Raw genomic sequence first — 24,922 nt, forward strand, 5'->3', positions numbered from 1 at the left:
AGTTGGTTAGCCGTAAAGTCATACACTTGGAAGCAACACTAAATACACTGAGTAGTTTATAGTTATATTTATATATTTATTTGCATGTATAACAATAGTACAATAAAGAGACCCTCAATTTGAGAGGGTGCATGGAGGAATTAGAGCAAAGGAAATGATGAGATTCATTATCTTTTAACTAAAATAAAATGAGTGGGCTGGAGAAATGGCTAAGAAGTTAATGGCATTGTGGAGATTTGAATAAGAATGGCCCTCACTGGCTCATATATTTGGATGCTTAGTCACCAGGGAGTGGCAATATTTGAAGGATTAGAAAAATTAGGACGGTTGAGCTTTATGGAGGCAGTGTGTCATTGAGGATGTTCTTTGAACTTTCAAAAGTCATGTCAGGCCCAGGCTCCCTGCTCTTCTGTCTATGGATTGGAATGCAGAATTCTCAGCTACTTCTCCAGAACCACATCTCTGTGCATGCCACCATGCTTCTCACCATGATGACTGTCAGAAAACAGTCTGTGAATGAAGCTATGTGAGAAATCTGATTACCTGTGAGAAAACTTAAAGACGAGTGTGACCTCAGTGCTCCAAAATACAGGATTGTTCTTGGAATGTGCTTTGATGATCCCTCTCCCCACCACAGGTGTAGTAAATAGAAGTAGGTTTACTTCCTGTCACCCATCATCTTACTATTATTCAGATGATGTTCCCAAGCAGGGGGTTGTCCTTGTGAGGACATACAGCTTGAACTCATGTTAACTGTGCTCAGCTCAGATGACTTCGCTTAACCCTCAGAATATAAATTGTCTGATCCTCTAAATAAAGTTAACTTTTGCACGAGACTTTAGCATGCCTCATTTTAAGGCTCCATTCTCCTAGGTTCACAGTATCAACAAGAGCAGTAACAGATGATAATGGACTAAACCTCTGAAACTATAAGACAGCCCTATTAATGCTTTAAAAAAAACTAAGAGTTGACTTGGTCATGCTGTCTCTTCACAGTAATAGAACAGTGACTAAGACAGGAATGCACTATTTTTGCAAAGGAGCCAAGGCTCGAAAGCACCTACAACTCCCCTTCTGGACTCCACAGGCACCTTCTCCCATGTGTGTGTGCATGCGTGCAGGTGTGTGTGTGTGTGTGTGTGTGTGTGTGTACACACACACTGTTCTGCCCAGTTCACGAACCCCAAAAGGCCAGGAATAAAGAGACTCCGCTGTAAATGCATGAGGTTCTTTTTATTATAAATCATTACAAGCTGCAGCTTGGGCTCACCCCCCCCCCCCATCGCCGAAGCGGTGAGAGCTGAGGGCCCCATGTTCAGGTTAGTTGGGTGATTTAAAGATTCTGGTCCATCCCAGCATGCCCAAGGCAGGGGCAATTCCAGCCTGGCAAGCATCTATTGGTCAAAATGCCACATTTTGAATTGATTGGCTATAGGAAGGTCCCCAGACCATTAATGATCTGTTGTCCCTCCCTAGGGGGATGGGCCAGTTTCCTAGCAACTGTATCTCTAGTGGGTGGGGAAAGAATGCAGCAAAGCGGTTCTTCCTCTCAGGGCATTACTGGACTTCTCCACCCACCTACTTCAGGCCTTAAATAATATCTGCTAATTTTTATTCTTTTTGTCTCTCAACACATAATGAAAAACTTAAAATATTTTTCTGTAAATAAATAAATAAGCCAGGCCTGGTGGTACACGCCTTATTCCCAGCACTCAGAAAGCAAAACAGATCTTTGTGAATTCGAGGCCAGCCTGGTCTGCAAAGAGAGTTCAGGACAGCCTGACTCTACTTTTAAGATGGCTTCACTCACACAGCTCTTAACAGAAACAATACAAAACTAAACAAGTCTCCTAATTTATTCTGGATTCTTTCCCCACTCTTTGGCATTAGGGCTCAAACACAGGACTTTACACATGCTAGGCAAATGCTACCACTATGCTAACATCTCAGCAGCATGCCTCCCTCACCCCAACACTTTAGTTTGAGACAAAGTCTCACTATTTTGTGGAGGCTGGCTTTAAACTCATTACCAAGCCCAGGCTACCTTCAGAATTCATGAGTCTCTTGCCTCAGTCTCCAAGTAGCTGATATTTCAGGCACATGCCATCATATCTGGCTTAACTGAATACTTTGGATTAGCTATATGATACAGGAAATGGGCCTACTTTAAAAACAGTTTCTCTATTCTATGAAACCATAGCATAAATTTCTACGAAAGCTGGTGGCTAGTCTCCAGCAAATTTCTTTATTTAAACCAGTTAGCCAGAATCTATATCAGCTCAAAGAAATTTGCTATTAATATTTTTCATTCGTATCATATGACTGAACTGTAACATACTTTAAGGTTTGTTACTCCATTGTTCTACTTTTATTAAAGACATTGAGAATATATCTGTCAATCTATCATTATGTGTTTTTATATTTTCATTACAAGTGGGATACTAGCAAGAAAAAGGTGAATTGGCAGACCGGTTGTGTAAGAACAGTGATGTTCATCATTATACAGTTGTTGCTTGTTTCTCACACTGTTGTTACCCATTTCCTGTCTGCCTTTGTGACTACTTTGCCATACCTGCTTTTCAAACTGTGGTACAGATTAAAAGCCTTACAATGGCAACAAGAACAACAGTGAGACATCAGTGTTTCTAAGATATTAATTAAAAGAATAAGAAAGCATTTATTTTTCTGTGTGTGATTCTTTGCTTGTATGTATATATGTAGGTAGGTAGGTATTTATGTATGTGTACTATGTGTATGGCCTGGTACCTGCAGAAGCCAGGAGAGGCCATCAGATCCCTTTGAACAAGTCTGAGCTGGAATATGGGTGCTGTGGATGGAACTCTGATCTCCTGTAAGAGCAGCAATTTTTCCAGCCTGGTTAAAAAACTGAGCTAGAGACACACATGAATACTAAGACAGAATATTCTGTCTTTAACAGAGCTTCTGTGACTTTAGAACTAAGATATGTTACCTAAGTAATGAGATATTTCCCACTTTAGATATTATCTGCACTGGAGTCTATGGGGTTCATTGCTCAGGATTTCTTTTCTAAGAAAATGCTTTGTAGTCTCATGAATGGTCACTTATGCAACATCTATATAAATAGATTGTGACTCAGCACCTGGCCATGGATCTGTGTAAGGGAATTCCTGGTAAGTAAATAAGATCTTCTCATAATTGATGATGTGCACAACAGGTATTATATGAGAAAGGTTTATTGGGTGAAGACGGAGACAGTGAGACAAGATGGGGGATGGGAGAGGGTACCCTGCACCTGCCAGGTGTGGCTACTTGGTGGGTGACACATGATGATATCATAGGTTGCTAGGCAACCCAGAAGCAGGCTGCCTAAATAGTAACATTCTTCCCTTTTCTTGTAATTAAGAAATGAGGAACTTGAACTGCTTCTCATGTAAGGCAAGTTAAAGTATATAAATGTAGGTTCATTGGAAGCAGCTCTTGTTTGCCATGCAAGGGGTAAGAGAGAGAGGAAAAAAGTAACAGCAACAAAATGTGCAGATTACATGGTGAGGAGGAAGGGAAAACCCTGCCCAGAAATGTTCAGGATAGAGGGTAGAGTTTTTCAGGCACATACTGCAGCAGATATGGACTAAGGAATTCTGGGAAAGCCTGGAGCTGTTTGTCCTGGGCCTGAAGCAATCCATTCCAGCTTTTTGTTAATAATAAGTGAATAACAGGTGGAGATTCTCTTCTGGTTACTTCCTGCTGACACTGGGGCCACTGTAGGGTGGTCAAAAGGCTGAAATATTAGCCATGCCCAGGAAGAGAAGGATGTTTTGATGCTGACCAGGGTCTGTGAGAACATTCGTTGCTGGGAGGGAAAGTGCAGGTCCAGCTTGAGGGAAGTCTGTGAGATCAGACTCGAACACCTGTGGTAGCTGCTTTGGCACTGTTGTGGATGTAGGAAACACCTGGATCTGGCAGGATACTGGCAGAAGACAAGAATAAGTATGTTATGGAGAAAATTTCTTTAGGTGGACATTTAAGACTTTTGGGAGAGTGAACAGAGGTGGAAGGTTTGGATCAAAGAATAGACCTGAACAAGGGAACCTCCATTTACCCAATCGCTGACAGTAATTAAAAAGGCTTTGCTTTGGATCTGTCATCTAAAGAAATTGAGGCTGTTTGTTTGCAGAACTGTGTAAGCTTAGAGGCCATTAAAACAGGCACTAAGTGTAGAAATCTGAAATTCTCCAGAAGACATCCCAGAGGAGAATCTGCGGCAACGGACAAATGAACTATTCCCTTTGGGCAAGTAGGAGTCAGTGACCTGTCAAGGTGTCCCAAGAGAAAGGTTTGACTCAGTAGATTAGTATGGTACAACCTGTTCCAAAAGCTTGTCAGTGTTGGCCAGAGACCAAGGGCACAGTTGCTGTAGCAGACATGGTTTACCTAGCCAGGATTTTGTAGACATGCGAGAAGGGGAGGAAGCAAAATGGTGCTAGTAGAGAGAAAATCTCACCCAGGAGAGAAGAAGGTCTTAGATGAAGGGTTTGGATGTAGTTTGGCGAGAGCATTAGGATGTATTTGTGCCAACCAAAAGTGAAGACTCACATCTATAGGCTGGTGTTGGGTGTATGAATGTAGCAGTTGGTAGCCAGGAGTTGATACCAACCAGAAGGGAAGACTCACCAATCAGCCTTTGTTGGGTATAGGAATGGAGCAATCAAGTAGCCAGGAAAGGAGAGTCCCAAAACCAGGGAAAGGGGAGGAATCCCAACCTCTGAGATGGGCAATAGGTGAGAAACTAATACACAAGCTGACTTCCAACTTACTCTGTAATCAAGCAAGTCTTGAATTTGTGATCTCTTAACCTCAGCCTCCTGGATTGCTTGGGTAACAGGCATGGGACACCCTTGAAATTTTCTTCAACTTAATTTTATCACTAAGCATTTTTTTAAACCAAAACTTTAAATAAAAATAGAAACAATATTTCTTAAAGTTGGCCTCAAAGTGTTGGGAATTCTTCTGCCTTAGTATACCTACTGCTGACAGAACACGCATGGTACCCCTGTTTTGGAAAGCTGCTCAGATGATGCCAAGGACCAGAACCACAGACAGGGCGTAAAGGTGCAAGACTCAAGAAGAAGAGAGTTCTATCAAGGCGGAGGAAAGCCCAGCCACTACGTCAGATGGTCAGCCCGCCACACGGAGCAATTCATTTACTCAACAACGGGGGGGGAGTTCTGTCTGAATATTAGTCTGGGACCCCACCTAGCAGATCGAGTGGGACGTTCCATTGATTCCGTCTTCAGCTCCCGGCCAATCAAACAGCAGGACCTGCCATTCTTTATGCGGTAGTCCCGCCCTCGGGGCAGCGTAGCCCTGCCCTTCCTATAGTGTGGTTCTGTTCCTTCCTGGTGATCTTGTGGCGTAGGCGCCTAGCTGGGGAGCAAGAGTCCGTCCTGCGGTGTTTGGACTTGGGCTCTTATGCTCTTCGGTCGCCTGTCTCCCTCCGCCCGGGAGTGTGAGGAGCTGTTAGTGCCGTAGTTGTCCACTCGTGGCTAGGCTGAGTACCATGAAGCGGGCAGCGATGCGGTAGGTGGCAGGGCACGGAAGGGCTAGGAGGGGCGCTGTCCCGAGCTATCCACGCCTTCTTTTGCCACACCGAGTTAGCGGGGCAGAAGAAGCAGTTGAGCAGGATGGAGACGGTGGATGTTTGGCTTTGGAGGGAACGGCACTAGCTGCCTGGACCCAGACTCACCACCAGCCTAGCCTAGAAGAATGTCACCCTCCTTTAGGGCCATCTGCCACTTTTAGAAGGGAAGATGTTGGGTGTTCCCTTGAAATTCCTATCCTTTTGCTCATCAGGGGTGTGGCTGGGACCTTGGGGTAGCCCCTTTTCCAAAAGCCTGTATGTTCAGTTCCGCCTTTCCTTGCCATCCCTTTACTCTTTGAAAAACATTTTGGAGGTTATGTGCTTGACACCCTTGGAATCTGACTTAAGTATGTTACCACGTTGTACAACATTGTACAATACCATTTGTCTTTTATAAGCTGATTCATTTGTTTATGTTGAAACTTTTTTTAGATTTATTTTTATGATTTTTATTATTTTTTTTCTTGTATGTATGTGTGTGCACTCCATGCATGCCTGATGCCTGGAATGGTGGCGAGCCTCCCAAGTGGAGGTTGGGAATCAAACCTTTTGCAACAAGTGCTCTTAACCACTGAGCCAACCCACCAACCCCTTACTTATTTAAGACAGGATTTCACTGTGTAATTTAGCTAGCCTAAAATTCTCTATGTAAGTCAGACTGGCTTCAAATTCAAATATGTCTATTTGCCTATGCCTCTCCAGTGCAGGTATTAATAGCTTGTGCCACTACTACCGGTTCTCATTTGTATATTTATTTATTGCCTCGAGATAAACAGCCCAAGGAGTATTGGCTGGCCTTGGACCCATGGCAGTCTGTCAGCTTTCAACTTTTATAGTACTGGGATTTACAGATGTATTTTATCATGCCCAGTTTAGAACATGCCTTTGATAAGCAGCAAGGCCCTTGTAATGAAAATACTTCCTTGGACCACATGGGCAGTTTTGGCAGGTCTAATCTTTCCAACTGGCACAATTAAGGACCATGGTCTTTAGACAGAAGGGCATATCTGGCTGTCCCACAGCATGCAAGTTCTTTTCATCTTGCCTGGTTTCCAAGAGAACGATGCTTGCTCTGGGTTCTGAAGTAATGTTGCTGTTGGTAGGCCTGACTTGAAGTGGGTCTCACTAATTCTCCTGGGGTCCTCCATCTGCCTTTACTGTTCCTGGGAACCGTGCCATCACTTGAACAAGGTGGGTTATCTCCCTAACCACCAGCATCTATGCTGGTGTCACACTTTTTAAAGACAGGTCCTTATAAGAAGGTCATGGTTACCTTTAGACATAATGTGAAAGGCTTCAACAAGTTTTATAGTCTTGCCCTTGTGTCTTCTTCCGTAAGACCTTTTTAAAGTGTTGTAAAATTTTATTTTCATATGTATGTTTTGCTTGTGTGTGTGTGTGTGTTTCATAAGCATGCTTGGTGCCAGTGGAGGCCAGAAGAGGGCATCACTTGCCCTGGAATTGGAGTTGCAGATGCTTGTGAGCCACCATGTGAGTGCTGGGGACCAAACCCCAGTCCTTTATAGGAGCAAGAACTACTCTTAACTGGGCTGGAGAGTAGGCTCAGCGGCTAAGGGTAGTGGTTGCTCTTCCAGAGGACCCAGGTTCAATGACTCCAGTTGTAGGAGATCTGACCCCCTCTTTTGGCCTCTACAGGCTCAGGCATACATGCAAGCAGACATATAAAATAAAATCTCAAGAATTTTTTTAAAAAGAAATGGTTTAATCATTGAGCTATCTCTCCAGCTCCCACCAGATCTTTCTTGAGCTCTCCTTCCCTCGATTTGGAAGTCCTTCCTTGCACTGTACCTTTGTGTTCTTTTCTCGTGAGTCCTGAGAAGTAATCCCTATAAGAGTACAGATTGTCTGAGGTGATTGGACTATTTGGTGTTTGCTTGTGTAGCGCTCTCTCTTTCTCTCTCTCTTTCACACACACACACACACACACACACACACACACGTCAGTCATCCCGCTTGATTTTTTTCTGCATATAGAAGTAATTCCTCAGTGTAGTGGGCGAAAGAATACACTTGCTTGTGCTGTAACTGTGTAGCTTCACTCATGCTTAGCAGGACCCCTACATTCTAACACCCCCAGCCTTGCACTGGCAATGCAGTAACATTTTTTTGCAATTTTCTCCATATTTGGAACCTAGGATGGAGCCAGGCCGTTTCTAGTCACAACTTGAGGTGACTTTGTGGCTCCCTAGGCAAGCCATGGAGAAGTTGAGATTCTTGGGCCTCTTTCATTACAAAGGCTCAGTCTCGGGCTTCTGGCCTGAGTATCCTAAAGGATGCATTTGCAGTTTCCTCTAAAACCTTGGATGCATTTGCAGTTTCCTCTAAAACTAGCCTCCTTATCTGCAATAAGTTGCAGATAAGGAGGCTAGTAAAGTAATCCGGAGGTACTGAGGGACTGGGTGTTGATTAAGCCATTCCCCCGCCTCTTTTATTTCAGCTCTTTACCATCTAACAGTGAGGCTATGCTCTGACCACAGTGCTGTTAAGAGATTATTGTCATTTATCCAACATTGCAGAGTGGATTTACACAACCCCAGATGAAATAGCCTAGACCAAATGATAGAGCTGACAGCTCCTGGGCTGTAAACCTATAGCACAGCACTGAATTGACAGTGTGAGTAATTGTAACACATTTGTAAGTTATTTTTTTTTTTTTGTCTAAAACAAAAAGATAGAGTAGTAATATGTAAAATATAAAAGGTGTACTTCTTTACCATTAATGGAGCTTTAGGACTAGAAGTTGTTCTAGGTGAGACAGCTTAAAAACACAAATATATGGTACAGCTGTTAAAAATCTGTTCTTCATATGACTGTTCTATAAGCCTTTTTTTCAAGTTTTAAGATATATAGTTCAGGGATTAGAGGTGGCTGTATGGTTAAGAGCTTGCTGCTCTCCCAGAGGACCTGAGTTCAGATCTCAGTACCTGTGTCAAATAGCTCACATTCACCTGTAACTTCAGCTCAGGAGGGTCAGTGCCTTGTGTTGGATGCCACAGTCACTCAGACATGCTCACGTGCATGTACACATTCCCATATATAGATGCACACATACTTTGGCCTCTCAGATACTGACTGAAGGCATGTTCCGTCATCTTTGCTGTTATATCTGCTGGAAATTGAACCCAGGGACTCAAGCATGCTAGAGGAGCACTCAAGCTATTCAGCTATATGCTCAATTTATACAGTGGTTTATTTTTTTTTTTATTTTTAAGTGTTCAAATTGCCTTTGAATGTATTTCCTAATTTTTAAGGCTGCACATGTAAATTAGGCCCCCAAGACTAACTTTCCAAATATGTCAACCCAGGTGTTTTTCTGCATTCAATTCTACCTCTTTATGTTACTGAGATTTCAATTTGGGGCTGTTTTGTCTTTCAGTTAATGGTAGCAATAGAAATGATTAGTGATTTTTTTTCAGCATGTTCTTCATATATGTGTGTGTACATGTTGGGTGAGGTGATGTATGTACATGTATGTGTTCGTTTGTCCATGTTTGCACAGAGAAACCATAGGAGGTCATCAGGCATCCTGCTCTATCACTTGCCTTATCCCCATGGGACAGGAGCTGTCACTGAGACTACAGACTATCGTTTAGGCTAGACTGGCTGGCCAGTAAGCCCTGGTAATTTTCTGCCTCTGGGGTTATAGGTACACATGCGGCCACACCTGACTTTTTATGTGGTTGCTTATATCTGAATCCAGTTCCTCCTGCTTGCACAGCAAGCATTCCTATCCACCAAGACGTCTTCCCAATCTCTCCAGTGCTTTCTAGTTAGAAAAAAAAGTGTGTCTATGTGTATACCTGCATGATGTGTGTTTGTGTGCATGTGTGCCATAGTGTGCATGTTGTGGTCAAAGGACAGCTTTGTAGAGTCTCTTCTTCACTTTAACCTTTCTGTGGGTCCTGTGGATTGAACTCAGGTTGCCAGGATTGTGACTGGATCACCTTCCATCCTCTGTTACGTTATTTCAGACTAGGTATACTCTGTTTATGAACCCCAGTTTATGAGATGGCAGGATAGAGGAGATTTGAATATACATAAAATGTATAATAGATTTGAATATACATAAAATATGTGCAATGGTGAAAAATAGAAAATCTAAATCACATTCTGAGAAAATTCAAATTTGAAGATTAAGATCAAGAAGACTATTAATCTGTGTAGAAAAGTACAGAAGAGGGAAAGGTTACTGTGTAAAAGAAGTCACTTACTGATGATGAATAAAGACAGCATAAAGACTAAAGTCTTTTAACAAGCATTTCTGTTTTAGTGGGACAACAGGGATTATGTCACAGCTAAGTAAGATGACCAGATGGCTAAGGTGTTAAAATTTCCAGTGAGCAAATATGCGTAATTATGTGTTCTTTTGCAGCTGAATTAATTGGCTTGGTGAAAAGTCAAAGACTGATTCTAGCAACACATAATTGTCAAAACTACATGTAGGTAGATTTTAACAAAACGTTTTTACTGAATGACTTTCACTGAACACTGTAATTTAGTAGCTTGGCCTGCAAGGAAAGGTAAAATTGTAATTTTTCGTTAGTCATTATCCTCACATTATGTAGTATGAATTTGCTAGTGACTTGAGCTAGAATAACTTGCCAGTGTTTGGTATTTTTGATCATTATGCTCACATTATGTAGTAAGACATGACCTGCCAGTGTTTGGTATTTTTTATTCATTCTATAACTTTCTAACTGTGCTTTCACATATCAGTTTGCTAATTTCTAGTGTGTGTGTTTGTGTGTGTGTGTGTGTGTGTGTGTGTGTGTGTGCACGTGTGTGTGCACTCGTAAGCTCCTGTGTTTGGGAAACAGTCTCACTTTCTAGCCCTCCAAGTCCTGGAACTCATTGTGTAGACCTGGCTGGCCTTGAACTCACAGGGATCTGCCACCACACCAGGCTGATATATATGTTATTACTGATACAGTAGTATACGGCCAAGAGTCAACACTTAGGCAACAGTAAGCTAAAATCAACTTACCCAGTTTACTTTTGAGAAGATTGGTAAAGCCCCTTGGGGTACATAGCTTTTATTTTATTTCACTAGGGACCTAGGACATTTCTAGACAGGTCTAGTTAGTACTTTTCTTTTAATGCCAAAGCGCTGATTCATAGTTCAAAGATGATTAGTTTGTAATTGACTTGATCTTATCTTTTGATGAAATATGGTGTGATAATGAGGAGCAAAGTAAATGTTCATAATTAATGTGCTTATTTGCTTATCAAATTAGTTTTGGGATTCTGAAGCCAAAAAAATGGAAAGGACAAGACAAAATTGATTAAACCTGGTTCAGTTCATATCTTTTGCTTATTTTGCAGATTATTTGCAGATCTGAGGAATTAGTTGGGCTGAGAATACAATAGATCAGTGGGAGAGCCCTAGGCTGGCATTTTTAAGGCCCTGGGTTCAATACCTAGTATGACAAAATCAAAACAACAAAAAACCGCGCCAACTTCCAATTGGTGTGGCAGGTGTGGTAAGGCACAGCTTTTGTAGCACTCAGAAGGTGGAGGCAGGAGGATCAGAACCTCAAGGTCATTCATTTTCAGCTACATATCAAGACCATGTAAGACCCTGTCTCAACAACAACAAAAAAAGCTAGGTAACTCTTGAGAAATCCACACCTATCCTGGGGTCTGTCCTTTCCCTGAGTGCCTCTCTTTCCGTTAATGTTCCATGTTTAATTCTGTCTTTAAATGTTTTCCTGACAAACTCTTGCTTGACTCCTCCTTTCAGTGGACTGAGGGAGGGGGAGGGTGGGAGAAGGAGGGAGGGTGGGACTCGGAGGAGGTGAGAGAGGGGGCTACAATGGGGATATAAAGTGAATAAATTGTAAAAAAAAATAATTAAATTAAAAAATAAAGCCAAAGTAGATGCAGGGGTAGGGGTTTGAAGGCACAGTGGTCTAGCTTGCATGGCACTAGGTTCAGTCTTCAGGCACACACATGGGGGGAGGGGACAGGCAGGCATAAGGGCTCATAGACCCTCTCTTAAAAAGTAGAGGCAGTCTGTCAAGGTGGATCAGTGAATAAGAGTACTTACCTGACAAGGTGAGTTCCATCCCTGGAACCCCTGTAAAAATTGAAAAAAAGAAAAAAAGAAGCTGAATATTCTTTTTTTTAATTTTTTTTTCTCAGTTACATTTTATTAACTCTGTATCCCAGCCGTGTCCCGATCCCTCATTCCCTCCCAGTCCCTCCCTCCCTCCCTCATCTCCACCGTGCCCCTTTCCAAGTCCACTGATAGGGGGGACCTCCTCCCCATTCATCTGATCCTATTTTGTCAGGTATCTTCAGGACTGGCTGCAAAGCCCTCCTCTGTGGCCTAACAGGACTGCTCCTCCCTTCGGGGGTGGGGAGACCAAAGAGCCAGTCATTGAGTTCCTGTTAGAAATAGTCCTTGTTCCCCTCGCTTTGGGAAACCAATTGGTTACTGAGCTACCACAGGCTACATCTGAGTGGAGGTTCTAGGTTATATCCATACATGGTCCTTGGTTGAATGTCAGTCTCAGAAAAGACCCTGTGCCCAGATATATTTGGTCCTTGTGGAGCTCCTATCCTTTCCCCATCAGACTAACTCCCCTTCTTTCTTATGATTCCCTGTACTCTGCCAAAGGTTTGGTCATGAGTCTTTGCTTTGAAAACACTGCTAGTTAGAGTGAAATATCCCAGAAGGAGAAAGACAAACATGGGATATACTCACTTATATAGACCTATAAGATATGATAAACATAATGAAATCTATACACCTAAAAAAGATAATCAATTGAGCAGATATGGGGTAAGATGATCAATCCTCTTTTAGAAAGACAGATGGGATGTGCATTGAACGTATGACAGGAGTCTACTGAGAGCATCTGAAAGAAGCTGAATATTCTTAATCCCAGCATTCTCATGGCAGGATAAGAGAAAGAGATGGGAGAATCATAAGGAATCTCAGAGGCCAGCTATGCTTGAGTTTGCAGCATGGCAGGAACAGAAGAGACACTGCCTCAAAAACAAGGTGGTAGGTTACCATAGACTCCTGAAGTTGTCCTCTGGCTGCTGCACATCACGAAAGCACACAAAAGGAGTAATGCAAATGATTAAGTACCCTTAAATCACACACTTGGGGACTGAAAACTCCTATATACTAACATTGGTATGTGGCTAGATACTCTGGAAAAGGTGAAATTTTGTAGGTTCCTCGAGAAGCAGCTCTGGAAACTATTTTAAGTATGCTTTCTCTTCTTTTCAGGCTTTGTTTCTTGAACAAGGGGCTTCTTACTCATCGCAGAGGACTGGCTCGAGGATCCCTGTACAAAGTACAAGAACCGTTAGACATACGTGAAGGCAAGCCTGGTTGTTTTTAACCTTTTGTGCCTACATGATGAAAAAGCCCATTTTGAGGGGATGGGGGAAGAGGATTGAAGGGTGGGACCAGAGGAGAGCAGAGAGGGGGCTGTGGTAGGGATTTAAAGTGAATACATAAATAAATTAAAAAAAATGAAAAAGAAAAGCCCATTTTCCTTGGTAGGTACACAGAATGATAGTTTAGAGGGAATGAAACATGCATGTTAAAGATTTATGTTTAATTAATTACTGTATATGTGGTGTGCACATGAATACCTGTGCATGTAGAAGCATCAGTGTTTTTTTAAACAAGTGCTTCTGAGGCACCTGATATAGGAACTAGGAACTGAATTCAGTCTTCTGCAAGAGCGCCACATGCTCTTAACCACTGTCTTATCTCTCCATCCCTGAGGTATACATGTTAACTGTTGAGGTTTCATAAGCACCCTATTTATAAAATAATGAAGATAGTTCACATAATAGCTTGAGGTAGATACCAGAGTGAGAATCTGAGTAGTTCCGAGGAGCCTTGGGGACTGAGCTTTTCTTATTTCCACTTTCTGTATAGAGGTACAGAAGACTAGACCACAGATCTAGTGCATGAGTAGGGAATGAGCCTGCCATTTGTACCAACCTAAACACTTGCCTGTAGTTATGTTAGAGAGATCTTGTTAATATATGCTTAACTGCAGTTAGTTTCACTTATTATTATTATATGCAGACTCCCGCATGCCTTAGAAATTAGGAGTACTTATTAAAATTATGACCTCTTTAAAGGGTCTAGAGAGAGAGAAAGAGAGAGGAATGTGTGTAAAGTTGAAAATTCTTGGTGCTCAGCCCCTCCACTCTTACACTAACCAAACTAGTGAGAACCAAATTATGTCAGTGAGCATCAGTAGTCTGTACACTGTTTGGGCTATTTTGTATACATTTTTTACTCAGGAGGAATTTCAGAAATAAGATAATTTACTAATGGTTATGTTTTGCAATTCTTTATGATTTAACTGTAATTAGTGCACCAAGTTGGTGATGTATACTCTGCATTCTGAGAAAAAAGCCACCACTTCCATGAGATTACATCTTTTTCTAACCATAACTGGTTTTGATCATTTAATTATTGAACTAGTGTAGCTACATTCATTTTCCCATGGCTGGAATGTGTATTTTGAAATGCTAGGAAAAAACATTATTTGAAATATTGTATGTTTATTTTCTAATTCAATTTGTTCCTGACGATTTAATTCTTTCCCTTTTTCCATATAGCATGTTTAACTATCCATGCTAATCATAGTGTGTGGTAATTAATTTCAGTTTTTCTCTTTAGCATTTAATATTTTGTGTTAAGCTAATTCACTCTTGTACGGTGGACATTGATTCATTAAATTACACTCTGCTTTACCTTTCTCTGTTTTAAACTGCTCTAATTAGAATTGTGCAAATATTTAAGAAATCAATTTCAATACAACTCAGTTTTGGATATTAGTATTAGTTGCTGAACTAGGTAATTTAATCCAATACTGCCTATAAGAAGGTGAGTGGAGATTCTGTTTATAAATATCTTTTGTTTCCAGACTCGGAAGATAGCTCAATATGTAAAGTCCTTGTCATGCAGGCATAAGAACATGTGAGACTGTGAGAACAAATATGACCATGATAGGACACAGAATCTGACAGTTATCATCCTGTCTCTTGCCTTTTCTCCCCTGTCATGCTTAGTATTGAACTCAGAACTTTGCATATGCCAAGCAACTGTTCTACTACCAAGCTATGGACTAGTATCCTTAGTACCCACGTCAAAAAACCGTATGTGGTGGCAAACACTTGTAATCCTAGCACTGAAGACAGGGAGTCATATGGATGGATATAAACAAGCCTCAGTAATTGCCCAGAAGTATGTTAATTTGTACTAAGGAAACAGTATAATTGTGAAAGCAGAAGCCTGATCCCTCTCCTGAGCTGTTTGTTGTGGTATTGAATGGGAATTCATGAATTTTTCGATGCTTTTTGAGTATGTGAGCATCTTTACTTAGTTCCTGAGCATCTTTTCCTAACCCACATTCACTATTTCTTTGTTCCATGTAGTAAAGTCTATTTTTTTTTTCTAGTTCGGAATAAGCTGCGGGAGATAGTAGGTGTATCCACAAACTGGAGGTATGTACTTTTGTATTTCAACCCCAAGGGATCATACTAAGTTATATGTAGGCTTAGTTTCTGATCCTCTCTCATGGATGGAGAGTCCTGTGTGGAGACAGGGCTTTTCTGATAGGGGGAAAGGAACAAAATCTTAACATATAAATCAGTTGCTGCATCATCACTGTGAAAGAATGTGATTTATTTATATTGTGAGTTTTCAAAACTTGTTTCAATGTATTTGCTGATTCTCATAAGGAACCTTGTGACATTCTTAGGACATATTCCATTTTTACACACAATGAAACTGAAAGTCAGAGTTGGAACTTGAAGTCAAGTCTTCTGACTTTAATATATTATGTAACTTGACCCCTTTATTAAAAGGTTTATGGTCTGGGAGAGTTCTGTGGTTTGGGTGATGGTTAGGGCAGCTCTTGGCCCATGCCTAGACCTCCTTTGCTAAGAAGGCAGGGAAAGGCCAGATCCAAGGTGGTTCACTGTTTGTGAGACCCCAGCTCAGTCTGGGAGGTTGAGAAAAGGCTTGGATGGATAGGTTAGGAGCACTCACCAGCCAAATCCCCAGAAGGGACTTGCAGATAGGTTGCTTCCTAGAGGAAGTCTAGAGGTTGGTTGAGGTGCAGACTAGGCCAAAGTACTGCTTGTGAGACCTGGGATAGATGTGGTAGGTTGCAGAAAAACAAGGATAGGGTTGTAGGAGGTATTCATCAGGCTAGACCCTAGAGGAGGACCTCCAACATCTGGGTATAGAGTTGGGTGGTGAAGGTGGAGCAAAAGGACCTGTGGGTAGATTCAGGTAGGACAGGTCCTAGTAGAAGTCTAAAGATTTCCTGGGGTGCAGGAGGAGGTGGTCAGACTAGGATTTACGTGTTTAAAACAATGTCAAGATGCAACAAAAGTTTTTAAAAGTTGTACCTGGTGGTTTTTGACTCTTTTCTACCCAATCTAAAGTAATTGACAATTCACATCTACATTTCCCCCCAGGAATTTGGCTTTCAAAGGGCTAAGCTATCTGTGTTAACAGTGTTTCACATTCTCAATTTAACTTTTTTCTCTGACTTGAGTATGTTTTATAAGTTTAACTTTTGGCAGTAATAGTTTATCTTTTAAACATAGTGAGACTTCTTATGTAATTGTGCAGTTAACATTTAATTTCCTGGTTTTTTTTTTCTCTTTTGTCTTTTACTTTACCCTTATCTTTCCTTCTCCTTTTGTCTTTTAAGAATGCTTTCTTGAGCCAGGCAAGGTTATGATACTAGCACTCCAGAAGGCAGAGGCAGGCAGATCTCTGTGAGTTCAAGGCCAGCCTGTTCTGCAGAGCCAGTCCAGGACAGCCAAGGCTACAAGGCTACACAGAGAAATCCTGCCTTGAAAAAAAAAACAAAAACAACAATAACAAAAAATGTTTTCTTCCTTTTTGCCTTCATTTCTGCTTTTCATACTTTCTATGGGTATCGTTCTTTTTTTTTCTCATTTGTCTCTTTTTTTAAACTGAAGGGAGGGGATAGAGGAGGGAGAAAGAGACAAAGAGGAGAGAAAGGAGAGGAAAGTGAGAATATGAGAACAAATATGAGCATGATAGAACACAGAATCTGACAGTTATCCTGTCTCTTGTCTTTTCTCCTTTCTCATAAACTCAGGACTTTGCATATACCAAGCAATTGTTCTACTACGAACCTAGTATGCTAGTATGAACAAGCCTTTTCTTTTCTTTCCTTTTTTTTTTTTGTTTTTTTGTTTGTTTGTTTTTCATGAAAAGGTTTCTCTGTATAGCCCTGGCTGTCTTGGACTTGCTTTGTACCTGGCTGACCTTGAACTCACAGAGATCCACTGCCTCTGCCTCCCGAGTGCTGGGATTAAAGGCATGCACTACCACCACCTGGTGGATAAGCCTTTTATTTCATAAAAATATTTCATGTGGATTGGTGTTTTCCCTGCATTTATGTATGTGCAGTAAGTGTGTGCCGTGCATGAGGAGGGCAGAAGGTAAAATCAGGTCCTCTGGAACTGAAGTTACAGGTGGTTGTGAACCATTTTGTGAGAGTGGTGTCAAATCTGAGTCCTCTGTGCAAGCAGCCAGTGCTCTTAACCACTGGGAGATATCTCAGACTCCTGGAAAAACTTTTTGATCCATTGACTATGTGGCTCATTTAGATGTATCTATATCACTAAGTATGTGTTTCTTAGGCAAATGCCTAGTTTCCAGCTATCTCAGTTGGCAGAGCATGAGACTCTTATCTACAACCCTAAAATGTCATCAAAAATGTTCAGTTTCCCTGATTGGTTCATGGGAAGGGAGTGAAGAAGTTCCTTCCATTTACCCTGTCTGTCCTGTTTGAGGGGATGGGTACTGGAATTATGGGACAGCACTGTTCTTGCTTTATGACCTTACCTTTTCTTCTCAGAGACCACGTAAAAGCAATGGAGGAAAGGAAGTTACTTGATAATTTTTTGGCTAAATCGCAGAAAGACCTCCCACCGAGGAAAATGAAGGACAGTTACATTGAAGTTCTCCTACCATTAGGTAGTGATCCTTCACTACGAGAGAAATATTTGACTGTTCAAAACACAGTAAGGTAAAACTGTTATTTTCATTGTTGTCATTTGTTTTTAATTTTTTCTTTTAAAATAACTACTGTGAGATATAAACCTTATAGTTCATCTATTTAAAGGTATGACTAGTTTTAGTATAGTTTTGTATAGGTATCACTACAGTCAATTTTAGAGCCCTTTCTTTATCTCAAGGTGAATTATGGGAAATCATTGTAATTTTTATTTAATTCATATTTTGTTGTGTTTCACAGATTCGGCAGGATTCTTGAGGATCTTGACAGCTTAGGAGGTACTGGTATTTGTATTCCAAATAACAGTTTCAAGTAGAAAATGAATTCTTGGGAAAAAAAAAGGCAATATTTTTTAACCCTGCACATATGAGGGTATTCTAAAAGGGTAAAAAAAGTCTATTGTCATATTGTTTTTCTCATAATATAGATTTCTCTTTGAGTTACCATCCAAATGAGCCTTATTTATGATGATTTTTAGTTGTAAAATTTACAACTAACTTGAACCTGGGAATTGACCCCAGGGCCTCAAGCATGTTAAGCACACACTCTAGATCTAGTTCTATCTGCAATGTCAGGGAATGCTATTCTGTAGGCATGACATGGCCATTGCACTCTTGTCAGCGAGGTACTAACTGTACAGGGCCTATGTAACAGTGGGCCCTTGGGCATTCCATCATAGAGAGGTAATGGATCTAGGTGGTTCTGCCTCTCAAGGAAGCCCTAGATACAGTTAACTGTTGCTAGGCAGAAAGGACTTATGAGGCCCCACCCCTCCCTGAGGATCCAGAGATAGTTAATGATAGCTGGGGAAAGAAGAGAAGTTTTCTTTTTTTCTAATTATTATTATTATTTGTTGTTGTTTTGTTTTGTTTTGTTTTGTTTTTTGAGACTAGGTTTCTCTGTGTAGCCATGGCACTAGATGAACTAGCTCTTTAAACTAGGCTGGCTTCGAACTCAGAGAGATCCTCTTGTCGCTGCCTCCCAAGTGCTGGGATTACATCCACTCCCTTAGCTTGAGACATTTTCTTCATTGGTGTAGTCACTGGCATATTGTGCTGTTTTTGCATAAATAATCCTTCACTTATGTCCATTTAAGCACCCCAAATTAACTCATTGGGTCACTACAATCTTTAAGAGTTTTAAAGACAAGTTACAGATGCCATATAAAGAATTATTTTCCTTGAATCTTAGGTGAGAGAGTAAATTGCAGACCACCGTGTATTTTAGTGTAAATTTCCTACAAAGAAAGACATCTCTTGCAGGGTGCAGTGGTGTACAACTTTAATCCCAGCATTCAGGGAGGCAGAGGCAGGTGGATAGCTGTGAGTTCAAGGCCAGCTTGGTTGACAAAGCAAGCCCAGGATATCCAAGGCTATACAGAGAAACCCTGTCTTGAAAATACCAACGAAACCAAACAAACAAAACAAAACTGAGCCTTCTCCATGACCTCCTGGATTTTTTTAAAATGTGTCTTCCATCATTCTTTGAGCACTTCTTAACTTTCTGATCAGTAAGACATTCTAGATTCATCTTCTCTTTTCTCTGGCCCAGCCAGACAGTTAGTCAAATTTCCAGGGGATCCTAGTTCTTTTTAAAGGAGAACATTTAGAAAACAAGGTCTATGTGCTAAGAGTAGCCGTTGCTACTGGTTGTCACTATTCCTGTATCCTCTCTTTTGGGTGAGTTGGGATATTATGTCCACATATGTCCATTGACATTTGTTCACTTAATTGATCTCTTTGTATATGGAAACTAGTGGCTTCAACTTTACTTTAGCACTCTATAGTTTGCATTTATATATTTATAATTTCTTTTCCCAGTTAACTCCATTATCCTTAATATATTTACCAACTTGACCAGCTTCCTGCATGTAACCCATTTACCAGGGCCACTGCCAGAATTCCTCGTGGTCATGTCCCTTACTTCGCTTGGACTCTGATACCCCCAAACCAAGTCCTTTCTGCATAGTCATCCTCTTCGTTGTGCTTAAGCTGCAACATGCTTCCATTGCTTTTGCCATCTCTCTGAGTATCCATCCTACTAATGCCACTTGTGCTCCATGCTTCAGGCTGCTTTTCTTACTCCCTTCTAGTGACTTTCAGACTTAACTGCTGCTAAAGGGCTTGAAGAAAGACCCTGATATCTCTTAAAGTACAGAAATGAGACTTCTCAGATGAGTGAGAAGAACATACAGCAAGAGGAAAGTGGACCAACTGCATTGAAATGTTGTTTGTTCAGAGTTGGGAATTGATTCCACACATGCTTACCTAGCACTCTATCACTGAGCTATAACTCTCTAGAGGAGACTGCTTCTCATTTAGGTTAGTTAAAAATTCTTACTGGTATTTAAAAATTATACACATTTATATTTGTATATCTTACTTTAGTTTACTTAACTGTCCTTCTATTCAAAAACTCCTTTGCCATTACCCTTAATTTTCTTTTTAAAATTCTTACAGTGTGTGTGTGTGTGTGTGTGTGTGTGTGTGTGTAAACAGGCAATCAAAAGGATTGCTTGTGGGAATTGGTTCTCCTTTTCTGCCTTGTACATTCTGGAGATTGACCTGAGGTTATCAGGCTTAGCAACAAGTACCTTTAGCACTTGCTGACTCTATCCTTGTGTTCTCCCTCCTGTCAACTGCCAGTCCCTTCCACTTGTTCTCTTAATATTCCTATGTGTTTCTTCAAGGAGCTTGCCATATCACTTATGCCTTTTTCTTTGTATCCCAAACCATTTCCCAACTTGACTTTTTCCTCATGTCATTAATATCAAAATTCTCCATCTTTAAAATTAAAAGTAGATAAAATCCCCTTCTCTTAAATACTCCTCCAGTTTCTTTCCCCCTCCCTTCATTGCTCATTTTTCTGGAAATATTTAGAAGTCATTTTGTTTCATTGCCCTTTATCATGACTTTGTCAGACTGCTCTGTTCTGCTGTCCTCTCTTCTGTACCATGGAAAGTGTTCTTACCACACTCACCATTGCCCCCTTCCTTGCACGGTCTACAGAGTATTTCCCCTTGCTTACCTGATATTTTTTGAGATTTCTGATAATCCCCCACCCCATTCTTGATCTCTTTGGCTACTCTTTTCCAGTCTTTATAGGCTCCTCTTTCTCTGTTGATCCATTAAATGTTGGCTATCCCAAGGTTTTTGTCTTCTGTACCTTTGAAGGCTACCTTTTCACATTCTATATAAATAGTCTCAATTATTTTGAGCCCTTCGGTTGCTATGAGTATGCTGAATGCCTGTGCAACTACATTTCCTGACTTCCCCTGAATTCCAGGTTATCTTCCTGTATCATCCTTTAAATGTCCTTTTAGGTTTCTCAAATTCAGCATTTTGGTCTGGGGGTTATAGCTCAGTGATAGAATGCTAGTTAAACACCTGTGGAATCAATTCCCAACTCTGAACAGACAAACAGCATTTCAATGCAGTTGGTCCATTTTCCTCTTGCTGTATGTTTTTCCCTCTCATCTAAGCAGGAAACATCTATCTTTTTATCTCTTGAATCTTTTTTATCTCCAGTTCTACTAGTATGATCACAGGTCAGACTCACAAAGATTTCTGGGAACCTGACAAGATTTTAAATGGAGTTTCTAACCTTTAACATTTCATGCCCCAAAATATCCTTTAATGGGTATATGGATGGAAGAATTAACTGTCATTCAGCAAGTATTACTGAGCAGTCTTTGCCCTGAGGATGGGTGAGACCCATTTAAGGAGATCATGGTGGGAAACGAGGAGCACCAATCAATGCATGCTATAATGCAAATTTAAATGAGTTCATAATTGTAAAGCACATAAAGCCATACTGGGCAAATATATAATGTGTGTTAAGATATAGAAAATAAGTCAGATAGTGGTGGTGCATGCCTTTACACCCAGTACTGAGGAGGCAGAGGCAGGTGGATCTCTGAGTTTGAGGCCAGCTTGGTCTACAGAGTGAACTCTAGGACAGCCAAGGCTACCCTGTTTTGAAAAACCACTACTACCAAAAAAAAAAAAAAAAGAAAACAATATAGAAAGTATACAGAGGACTGCAAGACATTGTGGAAACCAAGAGTGTGACTGGGAAAAAGGCATAGCTGAGTAAAACAACAGCATCATGATTAGGAAAGAAGTGGAAGGGAAACAGGCAGCTGAGTCCTTGTGCTTCCTCTCTCTCTTCTGGGGTGTTTGCTTGATACTGTAGGACTTGTCCTCGATTCTTACTTTGATTGCTGTGATGACAAGCTGCTTGTTGGGGCTTCACTTTGGAATTTGGTTTCCTTACTAAATCTTCAAGTAAGAGAAGAGTCAGAGTTTAGGATCTTCAGACTGATTCAGTTTATAAAATCTTTGAGGTCGGGTATAGTAGAGTGGCCTGTAATCCCAGCCACCTAAGAGACAAGGCAGGGGCTAGAGAGGGCTCAGTAGTTAGGAGCTCTAGCTGCTCTTGGAGAGAAGTATGGTTTAATTTTCAACATCTACGTGGCAGGTCACAACTGTCTGTATGTAATTCTAGTTCCAGGGAATCCATTGCCCTCTTCTGACCAACTGCTGGCTAGCTTTATGTCAGCTTGACACCAGCTAAAGCCATCACAGAAAAGGGAGCCCCAATTAAGAAAATACCTCCATAAGATTGGGCTGTAAGCCGGACTGTAGGGAATTTTCATAATTAGTGATTGATTGGGGAGAGCTTGAATGGGGAGGGCCCAGCCCATTGTGGGTGGTACCATTCCTGAGCTCGTAGTCCTGGTTTCTACAAGAAAGCAGGCTAAGCAAGCCACCAAGCAACAACCCTCCATCCTCTGCATCACCTCCTGCCTCCAGGTTCCAGCCCTGCTTGACTTCTTGTCTTGACTTCCTCCAATGATGGATTATGATCTTGATCTGAAAGTATAAGCCAAGGAACCCTTTTTTCCCCGTCTTGCTTTTAGTCATGGTGTTTCATTACAGCAATAGAAACATCAACTAGGACACACTTCCCACTTCCGTAGCTTCCAACATAAATGTGGTACAAATACTACAAATACATACACTTAGGCACATACACATACACATTAAATAAATGAATTGTTTTAAGGAGGGAAAATGACTTTGCCAAGCCTGGAGGCTCACATCTGTAATTCTAGTACTTAGAAGGATGAGATAGAAGAATCACCACAAGTTTGAGACCAGTCTGGGATAGATAGATAGATAGATAGATAGATAGATAGATAGATAGATAGATAGATAGATAGATAGATAGTGAGCTGTAGGCCAGCCTGGGCAACAGAATAAAATCTTATCTCAATTAACCATAAGAAAAAGTCTTTGGTTCTAGGATAAGATCATTACTTGAGTATTAAGAGATTTTATTGAAAATAAGACTTTTTGTCAATTTCAGAGAGAGAATTGTAAATGGGTGAAATAATTCCGCTTTCCTCTTTTATGCTTTTCTGGTTTCCTACAGTTCTTATTTGCTACATGCACACCAAAGATCAATCTGTCAAGATGTCTCCTTTATCAATAGTTACAGCCCTGGTGGACAAGATTGGTAAGCAAGATCAGCTTCCATGCATACTTAGAATTTTCAGTAATTATAAAGTATTATTGGGATTGAGGAAAACTGTTTTCTTTGTAGGGAATTTTAATGTATATATGAAATTATCTAGAATATAACATGATGTTTATATAATTAAATGGAAGAGTTATACTTGATTCCAGTTTTTATAGTCTTTGTATGGTCTCCAATTTCTGGAAAGACATTTGGATTTTTTTTGCGTGTCAATTTTTGTTTTAAATTTTGAAGATAAGAAATATAATACAAGACTTGTCAGCTTTTCAAATGATATTGTCCACGTATACTACAGACTTTTCTGATATGGTTTGTATGGATCTTGACTTTCTATTTTGCAGATATGTGTAAACAGAGCTTAAGCCCTGAACAGGACATTAAATTCACTGGCCATGTTAGCTGGGTTGGAAAGACATCCATGGAAGTGAAGATGAAAATGTTCCAGGTGTGTATGTACCCGAAGATCCCCCACTGTTCAAATATAATCAGCTAGTCTCACTTGGAAAAAAGCTGTCTATATTCATGGACAGATATGAAGTTTACAGCTTTGAAGCAATCAACAGTTCAAGGAAAATTAGCATTTTTCCTTTGCACAAAAACACATTATCTGCTATTTATGTTTAAAGTATATTACTTTATAATCATACAGCTGTACATTAAGTTGCTTGTTGTTTCTGACTTTGGCCTGGAGGATTTCACAGAACTCTAAGATATATTAGATGTGAATTGGATTAATTACTCTATTACTTTCCTAGGGCTGCTGTACCACAAAGTACTATAACTGGAGGCTTAAAAATCCCTGCAATTTATTTTTTGATTTTGGAGGCTCTTATTCCCAGAGCAAGTGGTCAACAGCAGAATCACATTCCCTAAGAAATGTGCTGGAGATTATCTTTGCTTACCTCTTCTTGGCTTCAGGAGGCTTTTCTGCTTTTGTCATTGCATGGTTTTCATGTGTCTATATTTCTATGTCTTTTCTCTTACTAATATGCTAGTTATATTGCATTGAAGGCTCACTCTGCTTCAATATGAAGTCATTGTACTTTATTTTGTTTTTTTGTGTTTTTTTTAATTAATTACACTTTATTTGCTTTGTATGTGTGTTTTTTTTTTGTTTTGTTTTGTTTTTGTTTTTTGTGTGTGTGAGAGAGAGGACTTCATGTAGTCCATGTTGGCTTTGAACTGGTCCTCAAGAATGTGTTAGTATCTGATGGTAAAACAGCTGGTGGTGGCTTTGCTGTTGGCACAGCTAGTGAGGTAACCGTACAGAAGCAGTTGGAGGCTTTTGTTTTGTTTTGGGGTTTTGTTTTTGTGAGTCAAGTTCATTTCCTGTAGTGTAGGCTGGCTTCAAATTCCTGAATCTCCTGCCTCTACTCCTCAAGTGCTTGAACATAAGCATTTGCCAGAATGTCTGGGCTAGTCTTTTGGAAACAGACCCTCACTCTGTAGCACAGGCTGTTCTGAAACTCATAGCAATCCTCCTACCTTAGCTTCGCAAGTGCTGGGATTACATGCATGAGCTGCTAAACCTGGCGTTTATTATATTTTATCTAATTATATCTATAATGCCCCTGTTTTCAAATATTCCCACCTGCAGGTTTGGAGTTTAGAACTTCTTCATATCTTTTGGGGAATGAAAGACACCTTTTAGTTCTTTTCTTTTTGTGGTACTGGGAATCAGATTCATGTTCTT

General features: G+C 40.6%; 1 protein-coding gene across 1 annotated transcript in view; it reads left to right on the top strand.

Moving 5' to 3' along the window:
* Positions 1 to 5,343: 5,343 nt before the first annotated feature.
* Positions 5,344 to 24,922, top strand: part of LOC110544785 (acyl-coenzyme A thioesterase 9, mitochondrial) — a 42,390-nt gene continuing 22,811 nt past the window's right edge. The window contains exons 1-7 of the mRNA XM_060375371.1: positions 5,344 to 5,559; positions 12,882 to 12,976; positions 15,082 to 15,127; positions 17,530 to 17,700; positions 17,929 to 17,966; positions 23,125 to 23,208; positions 23,571 to 23,674. Of these exons, the coding sequence (XP_060231354.1) occupies positions 5,540 to 5,559; positions 12,882 to 12,976; positions 15,082 to 15,127; positions 17,530 to 17,700; positions 17,929 to 17,966; positions 23,125 to 23,208; positions 23,571 to 23,674 (558 nt within the window). The 5' untranslated portion in view covers positions 5,344 to 5,539. The remainder of the gene's footprint in view (positions 5,560 to 12,881; positions 12,977 to 15,081; positions 15,128 to 17,529; positions 17,701 to 17,928; positions 17,967 to 23,124; positions 23,209 to 23,570; positions 23,675 to 24,922) is intronic.

The sequence above is a fragment of the Meriones unguiculatus genome, chromosome X, assembly GCF_030254825.1.
Source record: "Meriones unguiculatus strain TT.TT164.6M chromosome X, Bangor_MerUng_6.1, whole genome shotgun sequence".
Classification (NCBI taxonomy): Eukaryota; Metazoa; Chordata; class Mammalia; order Rodentia; family Muridae; genus Meriones; species Meriones unguiculatus.